At 35.3% G+C, this 19267-nt stretch overlaps 1 protein-coding gene across 1 annotated transcript; it reads right to left on the bottom strand.

Annotated features, from left to right (window-relative positions):
* Positions 1 to 8539: 8539 nt before the first annotated feature.
* ing4 (inhibitor of growth family, member 4) lies at positions 8540 to 18498 on the bottom strand. Its single transcript, XM_051664514.1, has 8 exons — positions 18452 to 18498; positions 17951 to 18022; positions 17623 to 17789; positions 16681 to 16795; positions 16465 to 16579; positions 14408 to 14552; positions 11160 to 11221; positions 8540 to 11018 (listed from the first exon to the last, which is right to left on the bottom strand). Exons 1-8 carry the CDS (start codon positions 18486 to 18488, stop codon positions 10979 to 10981), a joined length of 753 nt encoding a protein of 250 aa, XP_051520474.1. The 5' UTR covers positions 18489 to 18498; the 3' UTR covers positions 8540 to 10978.
* Positions 18499 to 19267: the final 769 nt, after the last annotated feature.

The following is a 19267-nucleotide window of genomic DNA, read 5'->3' on the forward strand; positions in this document are numbered from 1 at the left end:
CCTTACGTCACGGACTGTGATAAGCAGCAACAGCGCGCGAACTTGATACAGCGCGCGGATGAGAGCGCGCGACATGTGATCTCCAACCACGTCATAGCGAATGCGATGGTTTAACCCTTGTGCTACCTTCGGGACATTTTTGTCTGTTTCATTTTTGTTTTTTCGATCATTTTGGCCGTGTTAATGCCAACGGCATACATTTTGCCAAAGGTGTGTATTTTTGGGGGAATTCTGATATTTTAACCTCAGTTCCTATAATACATCTATAATACACCGTGTACACAAAATAGTTACACTTAGGAACTTAAGGACAAAAATGTCCCCATTGAAACCCATTAAATCTGCAATATTTGATCCCAGTATCATTAAAGCATAAAATCATGAATTCTATTATATTATGCTTTCATTCCAGAGCCCTGGCTTCAAAATTGAATGTTTTTTATATTTTCCACCAGATGGTGCCATTTTTCTCATGTTTCTATGGAGCAAATACATGCTTTTTTCCCTATTTTCTGTTTGCTGCATTATAGAGCACTGCAGGCCAACTGAATAAATGATGCAGCTAAAATTGTGTGGGTGTGTTGTTATGTATGTCAGAGTTTTGTATGTGTGTATTGAGAAATTAGTGTGTGTGTGTGTGTGTGTGTGTGTGTAAAAAAACAACAACAGTGGCAATATGTAAACAAACTGACATTTAAAGAGTTAAAATCCTGAAAATGAATGAATATTTGGTAGTTATGATCAGGACTGATGTTGGTTAAAAAATCTAAGTCACTGAAAGTGGAAAATAATATTAATATATAATATTTTTATGGCAGTTTGTTACACAGATAATTTTGTCCTCTAAGGTCCTGAATGCGATTTTTTTTTTTTTTTTAAATCTGACACTGCACAAAAAATAATAGTGCATCAAAATCAGTGTTGTTGCTAATCACTGACATATCCCAGACTGTGATAATCCCCCCCAAAAATTTCCCCCTCAGCATTTAGTATATGGAAAATAATAAATTTTTGTGTTTTTTTTCTTCATATAAAACAACAGTGGCATTATATAAACAAACTGGCATTTAAAGGGTTAAAATCCTGAAAATGAATGAATATTTGGTAGTTATGATCAGGACTGATGTTGGTTAAAAAAAGTAACTAATTGAAAGTGGAAAATAATATTAATATATAATATTATTTATGGCAGTTTTTTGACACAGACATTTTTGTCCTCTAAGGACATCTGAGTAACTTTTTTTTATTGATGCACAAAGGTTAATATTATTTGAGCGATATGTACAGTATAATTGAAAGCAAATTTATGTAATCATAATATCTTGGCTTTGTAGTGCCGTAAGACATTTTCCAAATGTAATTGTACATAAAGACGGAATATTAAGAATCATATCATATGTTACATATCACATCAGTTGTATGAGGAGCACATTGTCTATTTTTAAGATGAACACATTTTAATTGTATGATACATTTCCATTAAACTGAACTGAGTAATGTTTAAATAGTGTAAATACTGTGAAATAGTGTTTTATAGATTCATAATAAATGTTGTTTTAAAAGTGAAATATATATATATATATATATATGTGTGTGTGTGTGTGTGTGTGTGTGTGTGTGTGTATAAAAATAAAAGTATTTAAATAAAAGCATTTAAATAAACTTGAGCAGAATGAACTTAGAAAACAAAATTCTAAAGTTTTAAACGATATTTATAGTTTATAAAGGCCAAACAACTACATTTGCTTTAGCATTAATTGAACTTATTTTACACTTAGCAAAATTAAGCATATTTAAATTCATATAATTTAAGACATTTGATTTTGACAAAAAAACGTGTCACTGCATGCTCACCCTCATTATCACTCAAATCTTATATGCATAACATCACAATAAACAGCAAACAGAGTTTTATTTAAAGACATATTACCAATATAGGGACAGACTGGTATAAAAAACTACCCTGGACATTGACCCAGACTAGTCCTCCGGTGGATACTCCACTACATAATTCACTCAAAAAAAAAAAAAAAAGTGATTAAGTTGTACTCAGTAATGCTTCCCACCAGCATGTATTTAGCATGCTAACTTGTCCTGTCACTAGCTAGCATATAACTAAAATATTAAAATTTGAGATATTTTGACTTGATTTTGTTGGGTTTACTTGATTCAGTTAGTTATTACATGTTAATTTTAAGAAAACTATTTTCTAACATGTGGAACCACTGCCTGTGTTTGAATCAAGTTCAGCTAGTTTTTATTTTTATTTTAATTGCTGACCAAAACATCACAAATGGATGAATAGGTGAAATTCAGTCACACTCCTGTCCCTTCAACAAATCATTTGGCCAAAGTCAAATGGCTGGAGTGGGAATTAAATGTGTAAACACTTGGTTTTATTCATATATATTTATTCAATACATCGTTTTATTCATTGAGGTTGTAGTTTACAGGTGGATCGGTCTACTAGGAATTCTAATTCTTTTAGCACTCCAGATGGCCAGTCTGCTACTGACTTCATGGGGTGACAGCTGGTTTTCCCTACCTTCTCCTCACATTGAGGAGTGTAGAGAGATATAGAGTGCAGAGATCAGTAAATGAATGCATGTTACAACAAAACAATTCATACTGAAATACTGGCTTCACATGTTTTGAAATTATGGCCTGTAATGCTGTTAGATACACAGTAGATCTATTCAGACCCTAATACTCTTAGCATAAAAGGAAAGAAATGAAATTACATTCGGTGGGCTCCATGATAAAAATACTGTATGTAGTTCAGATACAGTTACTTATCAATGACTCAATAACACCGCAGCTAGTCTTTACACATAATGACATAGAAAGAAAGAAGTGTAAGTGAGCTTAAACTACTGTACCAGAGCACAGACAGAGGGGAGATGAAGGGCTGATTATAGGCTTCGACAGATGCATTGTGTACTGGGATGTGGATGGCCTTATAAGTGGGTTTGCTATTATGTGGAATACCGAGAGTCTTCATTGATAATGAATAGCTCTTATAATAATATTTACTGTATAATATAATTTTGCTAAACACATGCGAAACCTTTCGACATTTTCAAATAATGTCTTTTGGTTGACCAGAGTGACTTTGCAAATATATCCATATACATGAGTAAGAAATATAGGCTAGTTCTCAGTGGATGACTCAGTGGATGTATTACATCAATTGTAATATATCTTAATGCCTATGAGGTGTGTTAGCAGCAGTATACAGAGTCATTAACATCCCTCTAGTGTCTGTAGATGGTTCCTCCACAAAACTGTGCTGATTACATTATAAATTACTCAGCATTTGTGATAGCGGTGGCAGCATATATCCGCTCTGGGATGACTTTGCCAACAGCTTTGGCAGTCCCAGTAGAGTCGACTTGAATAATGTTCTGGCTGTCACCTCACCTTTTCGCACAGCTTAAGAAATTATAAATGCACAGTTTTGTCTGTCTGCTGCAATGACACTCATACCGCACTGAAAGTCTGCATATTTAGAATGAAGAGACCAACTGCATCTGTGACAGCCTAAAGTAAAGTCAGTTTATGACTTAATTACAAAGTTTCTAAATGCAATCAGGAACTCTCAGCATATAATCAACATTTATAAAGGGCTGACTAACAGCCATGATCTTTTTATTCTTCCCCCAGTTAAGGTGATTTGATGCATAGAAATGGTGCAGGTCAAATTTGCAACTCCCCTGAGAGCCACTAGACGACAGCAACTGCTAAGGATTTCACATAAATCATGCAGCCACGCCCCTGTACAGATACATTCATTAGCCCCACAGGTAATCAAGATCACTGTTTATATAAGGTATTTTCGGCTAGCTATTCATGTCGTCTTTTCTGCTCTTTTAAAAATTTCCAAATGCATAAAAATGTTTTAGTCAGCAGTGTAGCAGCATCAGGACCATAATGGGTTATGGGAGGGAATTGTCAGACTGCAGCACAACAAAAACAGAATCTCTTACGAGCGTATGATGCACCTAGTGGTTTGTCAGAGAACTGCAATGCCGTTTTAACATGATTACTTTTATAGAAATGTGGACTTACAATGCTTATAAAGCTACTGGACAGGCTATCCCACCCCATATATATTTGAAAGAAAGAAAAACTGTTGAAATACAATATAAACAGGTAGGTCTTCTTCTTTGGTAGATTCAATGATCACAAGTTCTTGGTGCTATACATTTCACTGCACTTGAAATATTTAGACTATACTTACAGCAACCTCCAAAAATATTTGTCTGTGTCTAGAAGATAAACTCCAGGCTGCCAGGTCATTTGTTGTTACTAAGGTTAGGGTTACATTTAGGGGTAGGATTAAAGGGATAGTTCATTCAAAAATGATCATGCCAACCCAGATGTGTTAGACTCTTTTTCTTCTGCTGAACACACACACAAAAAGATTTTTAGAAGAATATCTCAGCTCTGTTGTTCCATACAGTACAAGTGAAATGTTGCCAGAACTTTGAAGCTCCAAAAAGAACAAAGGCAGCATATAGGTAATCCATAAGACTCCAGTGGTTTTATCCATGTATTCTGAAGAAATATGATAGGTGTGCGTGAGAGCCATATCAATATTTAAGTCCTTTTTTTTACTATAAATTCTCCTCTGGGCCCAGTAGGTGGTGATATGCATGAACCATGCAAATTGCCAAAAACAAAAGAAGAATGTGGAAGTGAAAATGGAGATTTATAGTAAAAAAAAAGGTCTTAAATATCGACCAGTTTCTCACCCACTTATCATATCACTTCAGAAGTCATGGCTTAAACCACTGGAGTCTTATGAATCTGTGTATCATTTGTTCTTTTAATGTTCAATTTAGAATCCAAAATTGGAAAAACAACTTATTTCATTAAAGGTGCTGTAAGCAATTTTTTTTCATGGAAAAGTATGCAAAAAATGTTCCTACTCCCTTAAAGATATTAATAAAATAAGTGTCCTGAGATATCTCACCGGTCTCTGTGACAGCTGTAGACTTTGTAAAAAGAAAACAAAAAAGTGACCGTGGATCGCGGACATCGGCGCTTTTCATCTGTCAATCATTTTGCTCGTTCTCATTTGAAGCGAATCATGTTTGTCAGTCGAGGGCGCTATAGAGCGTAACAGTGCCCCGCCCACTTATTCAGCGTCTGGGTTCCCATTAATTTCTTCCATAGACTTTTCAAAAAACCCTCCATTAAATAGTTGTAAATCATGAACCAAACCAACCAGCTAAGGGGTAAATTGCAACATTACAGACTTTATTTTAAGGCAAAAAAGTATTTGAAAATCTGACAAAAAGTCAAAGGTGGAAGTCTGTGTACTTACCGTCTTTCACGTGGGCACGAACTACAATCCCATGAAGCACTGCGAATGATATGATCGAATATAAAATTATGGAAATATATAAAACTATTAATTTTGGTTGTTGATTATAATTATAGAAACAATATAGTTTGTTTATTGCTAAATATTCCGATATACACAAATATATACTGGAAGTGCAGGGAAACCGACTCGTTTGCATCATTCAGAGTTGGCGGTCACTTCCGGTCTTATTTCGCGGGCTTTCTTGGCCACGGTTCTCTGATTGGTGGAACTTTCAGTGCTGTACCGTAGGTACCAGGAATTCCGCTATTAAATGCGATTTTTAAACAATGAAGTTGAAATAACACGGATGGCTTCAACAGAAGCATATACCACAGACTAACAACCTCGGAGCTCACGGTAGGTCTGTCTTTAAAGGTTTACAAGTTATTGTTAAAAATCAATTCACCTATGGAAAAAATTAATGTGATTTTTACTTCCGTAACCTGACTGTTGCGCTCTATTGTGACTGTTGAATTTGACAGCCACAGGAACAAACAGTGCTGCTCTTTTGCTCTGTTTTTGTCTCAAAATTATCTTTGGAGGGCGGGGTTTTGGAATGAGGGGCGTGGCTAATTCAACAGCTCATTCATGTGAAAGCTTCAGAATGCCAAAATCTCTTACAGCACCTTTAATAATCAAAACCAACATATATATAAAAAAACAAATAACGAGTTGTTTTTCGTACTTTATTGATTTAGATTTTTGATTTTAAACACTGTGTTTTGATACTTTTACTATTAGAAATCAAAGATGGCACTAGCGTGAATAAGGTCTATGCCATGAGACACAATGAATAACAATTCACTGCTATTAAATTGTTCAGATGAATTCATCTAAATTAATATTCAATTTTTTTATCATTTATTCTCCAAAACACGCCATGTTTATTGTACTTGTACTCTCTCAAAAAGTACCCGGACAACACAATGCCTATGATTCATAACACTATATGCATTCACCGATGACATTGTGCTCAAGCATGCGATGTGAAGCGAGTGTTAGGAGCGAGAGAGTTGATTGTTAAATATTAGGTCTGCAAAGGTACACAAAATTCACGGTTCGGTACGTTCCTCGGTTTTGGGGTCACGGTTCGGTACAATTGTGGTACAGCAGGAAAAACAAAGAATCTTTCTTTAAATTTTTTTTTTTTTTTTAAAAAACACTGGCTGATGAGCAACAATTCTTATAGTGTAGGCTCATTTATAAATGACTGCACTATTTCTTCAACTAAATTACAATACAAAACTTAAAAGCCTCTTATATGTATACTGTATAAAAACAAAATAATAAAAGTAAAAAAAATGTGCAATTATAATACCTGTAACAAAATTAAGACATTAGCAGTGCAGATTTCTATGTCTTTTGCCTTTCAGCTCACCACTTGTTCTTTTCACTTAATTTTCAAGTTTTTTATATCCACACATTATCAGAGGAGAGGGTGGATCTGTTAGCATTGACAATATCCCCTGTAGGACAATTTACAGCATGTGCTTGTTTATATAGAGCAGACACTACAGAATTGCTGAAATGTGTTCTTGCAGGAACTTTATAACGGGGCACAAGCACGTTAAGCAGATGCTTAAATCATGTGTTCCCGTCTTCTTGATGACTGAGTATGGTCACCTATCTGATAGGCGACCATACTCAGTCATCGAGAAATCAAGAACATGATGACTAATTAGTGGCGAAAGGGTTAAAGCGATAACAAATGCCACAGGAGTCTCCTATGCCATTCGTTATCACTTTAGCTCTGTCTGAGCTTGCAGCGAGAGGCTGCTTGAATGCTGTGGCGAGACTAACTTGCACAGGCTGTTTATGATTTGCTCCCGTAAGCTCAAGAAACACATGTGGATGATTTTGCCGCTAATTAGTCATCATGTTAGATGTGTTTCCTAAGATATACCTGACTTGAAACAGAGCCGACACACAGCCTTTGTCATGTTCATTACTCGTTGCCCAATATTACTGTAGTTTACTGCAAAACCAATGCAACAGATTTTAGAGGCGGTGGTGGGTCCTCAATCTCTGGCTTAAGTCTGACATATTTATATTTTGTTTAGTTCCATCACAGTTGGGAAAAATAGTGAGCTAGCTATTATAAACTTCACATGCATTTATCTGACCAGCAGTTTCCAGAGTGCCATGTAGCGCTCTGTTCTGTTAAGATCCCATTTCACTCTGCAATCTTTTTCCATTTTAGTTCTACGCGGTTTGTATTGATTGTTATATGTTGTTTTAATTTCGGTTTCATGCATGCTAAGTAATAACTCGTGTGACTGTGTGTACTGTACAAAAGCCCTGTATCCGTTCAGTTTGCCGTGGATACATGTGCCATTGCAGCCTTATTAAATATAGATCTACACGTTATATAGCAATGCTGTTAACATTAACACTTTTGGGAGTAGCAAGTCAACCTCCCTTTAAATGGTGAATGTCCCTAAAGTACAGCTCTATGAACACTATGAACCTCGTAATATTAAATGAATGCTTGTCATTGGCAGGATCATACACAGCGCCTCCATTGTCTTCACTGATCCTGGAAACTTTCATCTCAACCCCAACAGAGGAATTTGTCAAAATGAAACTTTAAAAATGCACATCCGATGAATTAAGCAGTGATTGTAAAAAAAGAAATACTGTAGATCATTCTGCACAAAATTTTTCTCAATTCCTATTTTTAACTTCAGAATAAGTTATTATTTGTTTTTTAATATTGCTTTTGTAAATGATTAAATATGTCATTTTTCGTTTTTCCGATTTTGGATTCTTAATTGAATATGAAAAGAACCAACGATACATGGATTCTTATGGTTAACTTTTATGCTGCCTTTATGTGCTTTTTGGACCCTCAAATTTCTTGCCACAATTCACTTGCATTGTATCGACCTACAAAGCTGAGATATTCTTCTAAAAATCTTTGTTTGTGTTCTGCAGAAGAAAGAAAGTCATACACATCTGGGATGGCATGAGGGTGAGTAAATGATGAGAAAATTTTCATTTTTGGGTGACCTATCCCTAAGGTTAAGCTTAGGTTTAGAGATAGGGGGAAGGTGTAGGGTTACTGTGGGACTCCAAATAAATACAAAAACAGAGCCAGACAATTACTTTCTAGACACAAACACAAAACATCCCCAGAATGAGCAAAGTAAAAACCAAAAGACCCCAAAATGCTTTCAGACGTAAGGCTTTGTTCATTCAGCATGGAAGTCACCAAACCCAAAATCTGACATTAGTACAGTACTTTAGAATATCTGGACAAATCAAATCACAATGTTACATGACAATAGCAAAGAACACGTGACACAAAGCCTTCATCATAGACCAGACAATATTATCGTTTAAAACTAACCAGTAAGAAGCACTGCGTAGCACCAGGTTATGAAAAAAATGTTAACAGCATAGTCTGACCACCAAATCTTAAAGCCTTAAAATCTAAAACCTTTTTTTTCTGTCATCTTGGACTTACAGTGACACCTAGCGGCATGGATGCAGCATCATTCGAAATCAAGTTTTCAGTTACAGATGCCATTGCAGAAATTCACTATTCACAGTCAGCCATGATTATTTTAATCCAAGAGTGAAAGTGTCCAAAAACAGGGCAATTACTGAGATTAAGCGAGCAGTATTCGACTAGTCATGTAATTTTAACATGTCAGCCCCCATGAGGGGGCCCTCTCTATTTGAAAACAAAAAAACAGCTTTTATAAGATTACTGATATGACTGGAATCTTCTTATGTGAATGGTCATGATTTCATACATATGTTTCAGAATTACAATTAATTTCTTTAGGAGTAAAACATTTTTGTTTTTAAATTAGGAAACAAATTACTGTGTGCACCTTTAAAAACAGGTTGATATCACCATATTCGATTCTGAAATCTTTCAAAATGTCTCATACTGCTTTAACAATGTCAACACATGTAACCATGTCAAACACTTTACAGTTAATATATTCAAAAGCACCAAAACCCAGTCATAAAGAACAATTCTGTTCAGAGGTTACAATGAAAAGCGCTAAATGCATTAATGACTGGGCGTCAGTTTGATTAAAACAACTGAGGTAAATGCTGTCTTAATGCTTTTCGACAGTCTATCAGAGTAGAGTGGAATGCGACCTATTCAATGTGATCAAAGTAGTGTGTGATAAGCACCAAAACATGTTTGCATTGAAAACTACAGTTGTGGAATGAACCTGAAGTGAAGAGGTGGTCTTCAAGTGCATTGTTTCTATACAATATTTTTGAATGTGCATAAGTCAAAGGTAGCAGAACTAAAAGGGCTCTGTACTGTGTCAATGTCAAGCTTAAAGCTAGGGTGTGCAATCTTTTCCAGAAACATTTTTTGTTATACTGGTTGAAAGTCTCTTCACATCCTGATAGCAATCAATAATTTAAGTGGTCTAAATGTAAATAAATAGATATATATCTTCTGTGGAAGGAACAGGACTAAAAAAAATGATCGACCAAACATTGCATTTGGTCCGAATGTAATGATAGGATGTCCTTCCTGTCTGTCAATCTATATTTGTATACTGCCGCGCAACTTGTTCGCGCAGACAATCACATGTCATCAGCGCGGGTTCCTTGACGCTGTGCAGAGCGAGTGCGAGAATGGAAGGCGAACCGCAGCTACCTTATGTTCCTCCTTAACCACCAGTAAAAGGAAACAAGAAAAGAAAGACCATGTTAGAAACTTCTACAATGAAAAAACATCTGGATCAAGAGCGTGCTAAAAGCAGAATGAACTCTGCTCTGTGTGTTCATGTGTGATAGAGGAGGCGTGGCTTTGGAGACACCTCTGAAGCGAGGGCGGGCTCTATGCTTTCAAAGCTAGCTTGCTAACTGCTAGCCTCTCTGGATTACACACCCTAGCTTTAATGCAGTTTCAGATCAGCAGTTCCTAGTGAGCAGCTATGTCCTGTTAATGCTGGTTTATCAAAACAAAAGTCTGTTCAGGTACATTGATGTAGCTACTGCCCTTTTATGAATATTGAAATGAGAAAAGTAGTTAAGTAAGGGATCGGGTTAGGGGAGGCTTTATCAATCTGCTGAACTGAGACTTGTTTTTTTGTCTTGTAAATGCGAAAACTGAGATAAATTAGAAACTGTCGCAGATTATCCTCTGAGAGGGATATTGTTTGCAAATATCCAGTCTGAGACCACCTGGAATTACAACTGTAAATGAGAACTGTAAGTAAGTATTAAAAATCCTGATATGTTCCCTGATTGATTTGACTACTGAGTTTATGTGCTGACTTACAGAATAATAATAATGCATAATAAAGAACCAAATAAACAAACTGAAAATATAAGAATATAAAAACGCAGAACCAAAACAAAATAAAAATACTCAATAACAAAAGTAATCTTCATTACTGAACACATAAATAAAGCTACTGTTATAACTACACCTCCTTCATCTTCACCCATCATCCCTTCTTTTTTATCAGACTGAAAGAGGGATGTGAAGATGGAAGAAAGGAGGACAAGCACCAGATTAAGTGGAGAGTGGATCTATATTAGTGTCTATGGAGGGCCTTTAAAACACGTTTAACACACACTCCCGCTAACTCCCTCTCTGTGAATCATTGTTTTTAAATTGCATGTTCATTTTTTCTTTCGCTCCTGTGAACATCTTGGGCAATACCTGGTGTAAAAGGAAAGAAATAACATAAATGAGGCACATTTTGAAATATTCAATTGAACTCATTGTGTTTGAAAGCTCTTGACTGCCAACGCCTCGAATCTGAACAAGCAACCGTTTCAAGGGCAAAAATCACATGTTTACCATTTCCCCCTGGGCTTGGTGGTCAGTCCCACACAGGCAAAGTGGAACCACTCAATCGAGCACTAAAGAGAAAAAAACACACACATTTACCATGAATATACTCTGAATATAACAGGTAAAACAATCTTTAATGATGACATATTTTTTAATCATAAATTTGGGGCAAGTAAACTACTATAATCAAGGAATAACGTTTACTTGCACAGAGACAGTAGATATTATGTGTGCGCAACAGTAGATTTTTACACTCCATCTAATTTTTAATTCTAAATAAATGCCTCAACATGCTGTCCAATGCTATACTGTGAATATACATCCACAGGGCATTATTATAAACATCACACTGCAGAGTGCCTGCAAGCCCTTCAGTTATAATAAATTCACAATTCAGTATGAACTTGAGTGCCTTATTGCATTAATAAAACTGTTAAAACATACACAAATTTCTATTAATGAATTTTCATGAGGAATAGTTCACCCAAAAATGAATATTCTCTCAACATTTACTCACCTTCATGTCATCTCAGATGTGTATGAATGAACGATGACTTGTTCATATTCAGCAGAACACGAAAGGAATGGTTCTCACCCAAAACCAATTAGAACACTTCAGAAGACATGGATTAAACCACTAGAGTTGTATGGAGTACCTTTATGCTGCCTTTTATGTGCTTTTTGGAGCTTTGAAGTTTTGGTCACCATTCACTTGCATTGTATGGACTTACAGAGCTGAGATATTCTTCTAAAAACCTTTGTTTGTGTTCAGCTGGAGAAAAAAAAGTCATACACATCTGGGATGGCATGAGGGTGAGAAAATTACAAGAGAATTTTCATCTTTGGGTGAACTATTCCTTTAAGTTCAATAAGTATTATAATTTCGTTAGAAAATATAGTCTGTAACATGTAAACTAAGGTTCATAGTTGGCCTTAATGAGTGCTAAACATTGATATAAACTCTGGCTAGGTGAACAAGTGTTTCACATCACAGCAGTTACAAGGGATGTTCCGATACCATTTTTTGGAGAACGAGTACCGATACCTTTTTTTTAGTACTCGCCGATACGTGTTTGTAAATTGTGTTTAAATAGATAAATGAATTAAAACTTTTATCAAATGAAAGTATAACAATTAATTAATTTTCAACATAATATTGTATTATTTATTTTTTTATCAAATGAAGTGCTAATATACAGAACCTCACAGCACAATCCTAAATACAACATTGGAGTTATTTTTGTCAAATAAAGTGCTGCATTGCAGAGCATCACAGATGTGAGATATTGCTTAAATATAATACAGTTACTATTGATTTATTATTATTATTGGTAGTAGTATTAGTTAGTGTTGTCACGGTACCAAAATTTCAGTAGTCGGTACCGATACCAGTGAAATTTCACAGTTTTCGATACCACAAAAACCGTAAATATGCTAATATGAAAATGTGCTATTGAACACACCCGTTTAGTCTATTTAAAAAGTTACATTTCAATGTAAATAATAAATTTAAAAAATGCATTTTTGCATGTCAAGTGTTTCTCTATCAAGAATGCATTGCTTAAGTGTTTTTAAGTAGCGCCCTACTGAAATCTGTTTTATTCTTTACCAAATCATGTTTTCCTTTTTGTTATTATTATTACTATTTTCCAGAACTCCAGGTTTTAGAGTTTAATTTAATTTCATCATCAAAATGGTGTCTAATCAATTCATTCTTAAAACTTTTAACAAGTGAAAATAGAACTTTTCAACATGTCATTGCATTGTTTGCCAAACTTTTATTCAACAGCAGTCTTGCTTGTGATATATTGCTTAATTATTACTATTATTACTATAATTACTTATTATTATAATAACAGTGAATATAACATTTAACTATACAGTTGTAATATTTTTCTGTCACAATTTCTTCAATTTCAGGGCTCTAGCTTATATTTGAAATGTGCTTTTATTATCACATGTATATTTTCCTGGAATCTTCACTTTCCGGATAAACAGTTTGCGACATGGAGACTTTTAAGTCATGTCTGAAACCTCATCGCTTTACACTGACAATGAAATGTAGGACACAGTTTTGGAGTGTTTGTATGTTTGTGTATGTGGTACATTTTAAACGTTATGTTTTAAATGTTATTACTGTGAAGCACTTTGGTGAACTCTGTTGTTTTAAATGCTATATAAATAAAGTTGAGATTAAAGCGCAAATGCTGTGATTTAATTATATAAATATGTAGTTTACATGTGCTGTGTGGTTCACAGTAGATTAGTGCTCTGCTTCGTCATCAAATACAACATGTCGTGAATGATTCTCAATGTCTGTGGAGTTTCCAGTGGATGAGCGGTCGGATTTATACATTCATTCAAAGTACGCAGCTCTTCCACACTAAGATTGCAGCCTTTAGCGGTTTAATTAATCATGCTAGGACATGTCACGATTTTAATTTGATAAACTGCCCATTTCAGTGTATGGAGTAACAGAGCACGCACTCGAAATGAAATATCAAAATTCTGTCATACTTTTTTCATTTAAATTGGGCTTTTATTTTGGCGGAGCTTTTATTTTGAAGTTTTTCTGTGTTGTTAGACCAAGGAGCTCTGACGTAATGACGGCAGACTCCCAATCCGGAAAAGCAGGTCGCTACGTGAATCACAGTAATAATTAAAACACAAAAGGCTGCTATAAATAAATAAATATGTAGTCTCTTTATGACTCGTGCTAAAAAGTGAATTAGCGCTCTGCTTGCTGTCATCTGCTACAAACACAGCATGCGATGCTCATAATAGTGTTTTACGTGTATGATCCAAGGATCTCAAAAGGTATGAGCAGTTTGTGTCTCTATGCCTGCACAACACCGCTCCACACATTCAAAAGCACTCACATTTAAAACGCTGCACATGCAAACGATCTATTTATCTCATTAAATCGCAGCTTTTGCTGTTAAATAATCTCACTGTGCGCTGAATGTTTACGTAATGACAATCGTACGTCAGATGGTATCCGTTATTGGTATCGTAGCATTTTTACGAGTACAAGTACATGAGCGCGGTATCAGACCCGATTCCGATACCAGTATCGGTGCATCCCTATCAGTTACTTATTTATTTCAGGATTGCTGGAACACTGTAATGCCCAATCAGAATCCAGGACTGAAACAATATTTTACCATTTTAACTGGAGAAAAAATGCAGCTCTTAAATATGACATTCTGGGTTCTGTTAATCGTGTACTATACAGTATAAAGAAGAGCACTCACATCTGTATTGTCACAGCCAATCATCTCCCCATATGAGACCTGGTGGCAGAGGCAATAGGTGGGTTCGTTGGGATCGACTGGCATGTCCAGCACATCCGAGGGGTGCACGTTTCCAAAGTTCACAGCCGGCGAAGAAAACTCAGAACTGGAGGGTGAAAGGAATGGGAAGTAAATGGGAATTCAAATTTTTTGATAACTCTTCATTTTCACTTTATTTTGGGGATTTTTTTTTTTTTTTTTTTATTTGACTTATAATGACAGATTGTAGAAAGAGGACAGGAATTTAAGGAGAGAGAAGGGGAATTGGACACAATGCAAACTGGACTCTCTGACTAACCACTAAGCCCTTGGTATTTCTAAACATTAAAAATGTATTTCAGAACAACTTCTTAAATATTTATGTACATGCTGGGAGGCTTCACATACCCTCCCCTTTGAAATCCATTTGGCATAAAAAATAAAAAAAACAAACAAACAAAAAAATTCCATGACATATATGAAAAATTCTATATCTATTCACAGGGGTATATTCCAGTTTTAATGTCCAGTTTGCTTACATTTGATATGAAAGAAATTCTCTCTCAAATAATGCTGTTAATTATACAGGGGATCTTCTAACTTGGTACGTTACAAAAATATACATTTTACAAATGATATTATATCATTAGTTTTTCATCATATTGGTCATATTTGAGCTTTTTTTTTTTTTTTATGTATTCCATCAATTAATATGATGTCTTGAAATTGCATATATTGTAAGTAGGGGTGGGCAATATGACCAAAATTCTATATCACGGTATAAGCAATTTTATATCACGTTAACGGTATATATCACAATATAGTTTTTTTTTTCCTTTCGGAAAATCAAAATTTTTTTGTATTAAATATCCACGTGATGGGGTGGGTGATAAGCAAAAAATGATCAATATTCTTAAAAGTTTTGGTTGATAAAGATATGCATGAAAATAGGCCTATAGCCTACATTAACTTCTATTTTGATGGAAAGTGATTCAAAAACTCCTTTACAAATAATGAAAGTTTCTTTTTTATTTAAAACAATGTCCAAAGTAGCCTAATGGCACACCTGTCATGTACACTGCAATGAAAAAAAAACTCTCTCAATCAATAAAATATTAGAATAAAATTTGATCTGTTTTATTTTCTATGCATCGTTTTTAATCCAAGAAAAAAAAAAAAAAAAAAGGCTTTGCTGTAATTGAACATCAGCATTTTTTATTTTTATTCTGGAGCAAACCCCTCCATCAGGTATTTGTTTTGAATTAAGCCTTCCACTGGACACTGAAAAACTTTTTGGCAATTATATAGCCTACTACATATAAATATATGGTTGAATACAGTGTCATTTATTTAATCAATCCTGAGGGAATTTACTCAGTGCGATCACTCCTCTTTACATGTTTGTGGAGGTACAGATGCGGGTAGGAAAGCTTGACGACGTCAGCAACACTACAAAAAGCAGCGGGGCTTTTAGTGGAGGGCCCTTTTCAAAGATTTGGAGTCGTACCGCATTCTGTGTTCATCATTCTCCGTGTTTGTCTCTCGCTATCAGTCATGTGCAGCCAGGAGGAGCATCGCGCACACAGATATTTACATGCCGTGATATAGACGGTATAGAAAAATCTCTACCGCTCAGCCCTAATTGTATGCAATGTTTGTTGTTTATATACATAATCTGTACTATTTACAAATATTTACATTGATGTGTAGTGCACAATCGGTGCGATCTCTTTAAGAATGGCGGCAGCATCTCACAGGAGTGTTTGTTTTGGTTAAGTGAACATAACGAGAGCGCACAGCTTCTGTAGCGCATCTGGGCTATTTGTGATTAGAATTAAACTGATCTTTAATCTAATCTGATATAATGATTACAAAATATTACATTAATATTATTATGAATAATATATAGTAAAATAATAATTATTATAATATAATATATAAATATTATAAATATAAAAACATATATGATGGTCATAACAGGTCAATATGATGACCAATAACTATATATGAAGGCTAATTTATGTAAGTGATTCTATCACCTTTGCGTGAGTTTGACCTTCTTCTGTCCGCTCTTTGAGCTGCAGTCATCATCTGAGTTTTTGACCTTTGACCTTGTGCGAGCCACCTCCTTCTTCTTGGGCACTCGCTGGTCACCTTCAAATGAAAATAAACCAAATATTAAAGACTGTTGATGCACAGAGATCTGCATGTAAACAGTGCTGTTAGCCATTAAATGCATTTGAAGCTCAACTCACTCTTGTTGCCCTTGCTGGATGTAGAGTCATAATCGGTACTCTCTATCTGTTTCTCCTTGAGGTCGGCCTCGAAGCGAGCCAGGTCTGTATCCAACCTCCGAATATGCTTATCCACCTGAAATGCAAACAAACAATTATGGATTATCCATCAAAAGCAAAACTAACATAAATATATCTTTGGGGGCCAAAAAGAATTTCATAAAAATGGGGATTTTATAACAAAAACTGGAGGAAACAATGTTGCTGATCTCATAATAAAATTTAAGGAATATTCTCATCAATCACCCTCATGCCATCCCAGATGTGTATGACTTACTTTCTTCTGCAGAACACAAATGGAGATTTTTAGAAGAAGATTTCTCTTTTATAAGATTTAGATAATATAACTTCTTTTTCACTGTACATCTTGCCAATGCAGTCTCTAGGCACCATCATGATTTCAAGCTCGATTACACTTCCTAGTGCTTGACCCATGCGCAGAGTGCTAGATGGCGCTAAAAAGTGTAATCGAGCTTGAAATCATGATCGTCAAGGAGACTGCTGATGTCAAGATTTACAATGAAAAAGGAGTTATATTTTGGTCTGTTCTCACCCAAAACCGATTGGATCACTTCAGAAGACATGGATTAAACCACTGGAGTAGTTTGGATTACTTTTATGCTGCCTTTATTTGCTTTCTGAGCTTTTAAGTTTTAATGACCATTTACTTACATTGTATGGACCTACAGAGTTGAGATATTTCTTTCAAAAATATTTGTTTGTGTTCTGCAGAAGAAAACAAGTCATACACTGGGATGGCATTAGGCTGAGTAAATGATGAGAGAAGTTGTTGAAAAAAAAAATATATATTTTAATCATCTTTTTTTTCATATAATAAAAGTTTTAGTTTAGCAATTCTAAAGGCTTATATTCAGTGTTACCAAAAATACAATTTACACTAACCATTTCATAAGTTTGCATGGCGAGTTGGACCTTGTCATCTCCAAACTCTTTACACTTCCCATAAGACTGCTGGATTTGTCTTAACAGCGAGAGCTTCTGTTCAGAGGACAGTGTCCGAGCATTAGCCGTGTATTCACGAGCCAGAGAATCAATCTGCCCTTTCAGATCTAGAGAAAGAAATGTACACAAACAACCATTTAACTTCACTATTTCACACATAAGCAGTCCTCAAATGTAGCAGTAAACGTTTACAGTGTAATCTTAGCAAAACCACTGCATTCAAATGTAATTGATTTGATTTAGAGATGGATCTGCAGTTGGGACTCACCCTCTGTCCTCTGGTCCAGATCTCGCATCAGTTGGAAGTTCCTCTGCAGTTCAAAGGGAAGATTCTCTATGCCTATGAAGATGTGTCAAATTAATTTCCTTACACTCTTACATTCATTCCACCCGTAAAGGCATGTAATAAATAGGTATATAAAACCCACATTAGTGTACACGTAATACCCAAGCCATTGAGTAAACACTTCACATGCTAAGCTTGCCATGCCGCTTTAGTATTCCCACGTATTTCTTTACTTAGGATTTACAGACACGATTGGCACCAAACCCATCAAACAACGCGAGAAAACCATCACCCAGATCACAACAGTTAGCTCCAGAGCCCAATAACGTTACATACGTTTCTATTTGCGCTGCTTTTGTCATTCGTTGGCCGTTTGATTGTAAATTGTATGTATATGTAAAACTAGCAGACATAATGATTAATCTAAACTCCGAAGACGTATATTCAGGCGTGTGAATATCAAAATATAGACAAAAGTCTTACTGTCCAGATAGTGCTCTAGATACATTCCAGCCGCCATCTTGACAAACACAAACAAAGGTTTTTCCGGTCTCACCGGAAGTCAAGAGGGGGAGGGTTTTGTGGAAGGGGTATTTTGACCCCTTTTATGTCCTCGGTTGGTACTTTAAAAATATTTTGAAACAGAATGATGAAACTGTTCTTTGTATGGCATGGTTCATGTGCCTTGGTGCTGGGGACAAATAAATTTTTGAGTAGTTTTATGAAATCTGGGACAACAGATTCGATATAGACTATTTTAATATGAAAGATGCCAAAAATGTCAAAATTACACAGTGCCTGAGGCCTTTAAAATCATTTTGAAGAGTTCTGAGAGTATGATATATGTTTTTGTGTGAGGCAAAAATAAAATAAAATAAAATAACCCTTTTCACGGTAAAACCAAAGTAATTATGTTTTTCTTTCCAACATTTACCAAAATCAATGGATTATGGATTGTTTGGTGTTGTTTTGGAACTTAGTGCCATAGTATTACCATGTTTTTTTGGAAATGGCACCATGGTAATGCTTGGACATGTACAATAGATTCATCGGTTTAAGGAAGTGACATCTTTGTCCCTTGAACATTTCCTGCTTGTTATCAAACTCATTCAAAACAACGGTGGCAGGCGCTTCATTCATAGTGACTTTAACATGATTTATATTACTAACGTCAATACGATTGTCATAAAATATAATTATTAAAATGTGGACCATGTTGTTCGGTGACTGGATGCTCTTTGGATGCCTGGAACTAGCGGAAATTATTAGTGTTTAGATTACTGAAAAAGCAACCATAAA

This window comes from Myxocyprinus asiaticus, chromosome 30 (genome assembly GCF_019703515.2).
Source record: "Myxocyprinus asiaticus isolate MX2 ecotype Aquarium Trade chromosome 30, UBuf_Myxa_2, whole genome shotgun sequence".
In the NCBI taxonomy this organism is placed as follows: Eukaryota; Metazoa; Chordata; class Actinopteri; order Cypriniformes; family Catostomidae; genus Myxocyprinus; species Myxocyprinus asiaticus.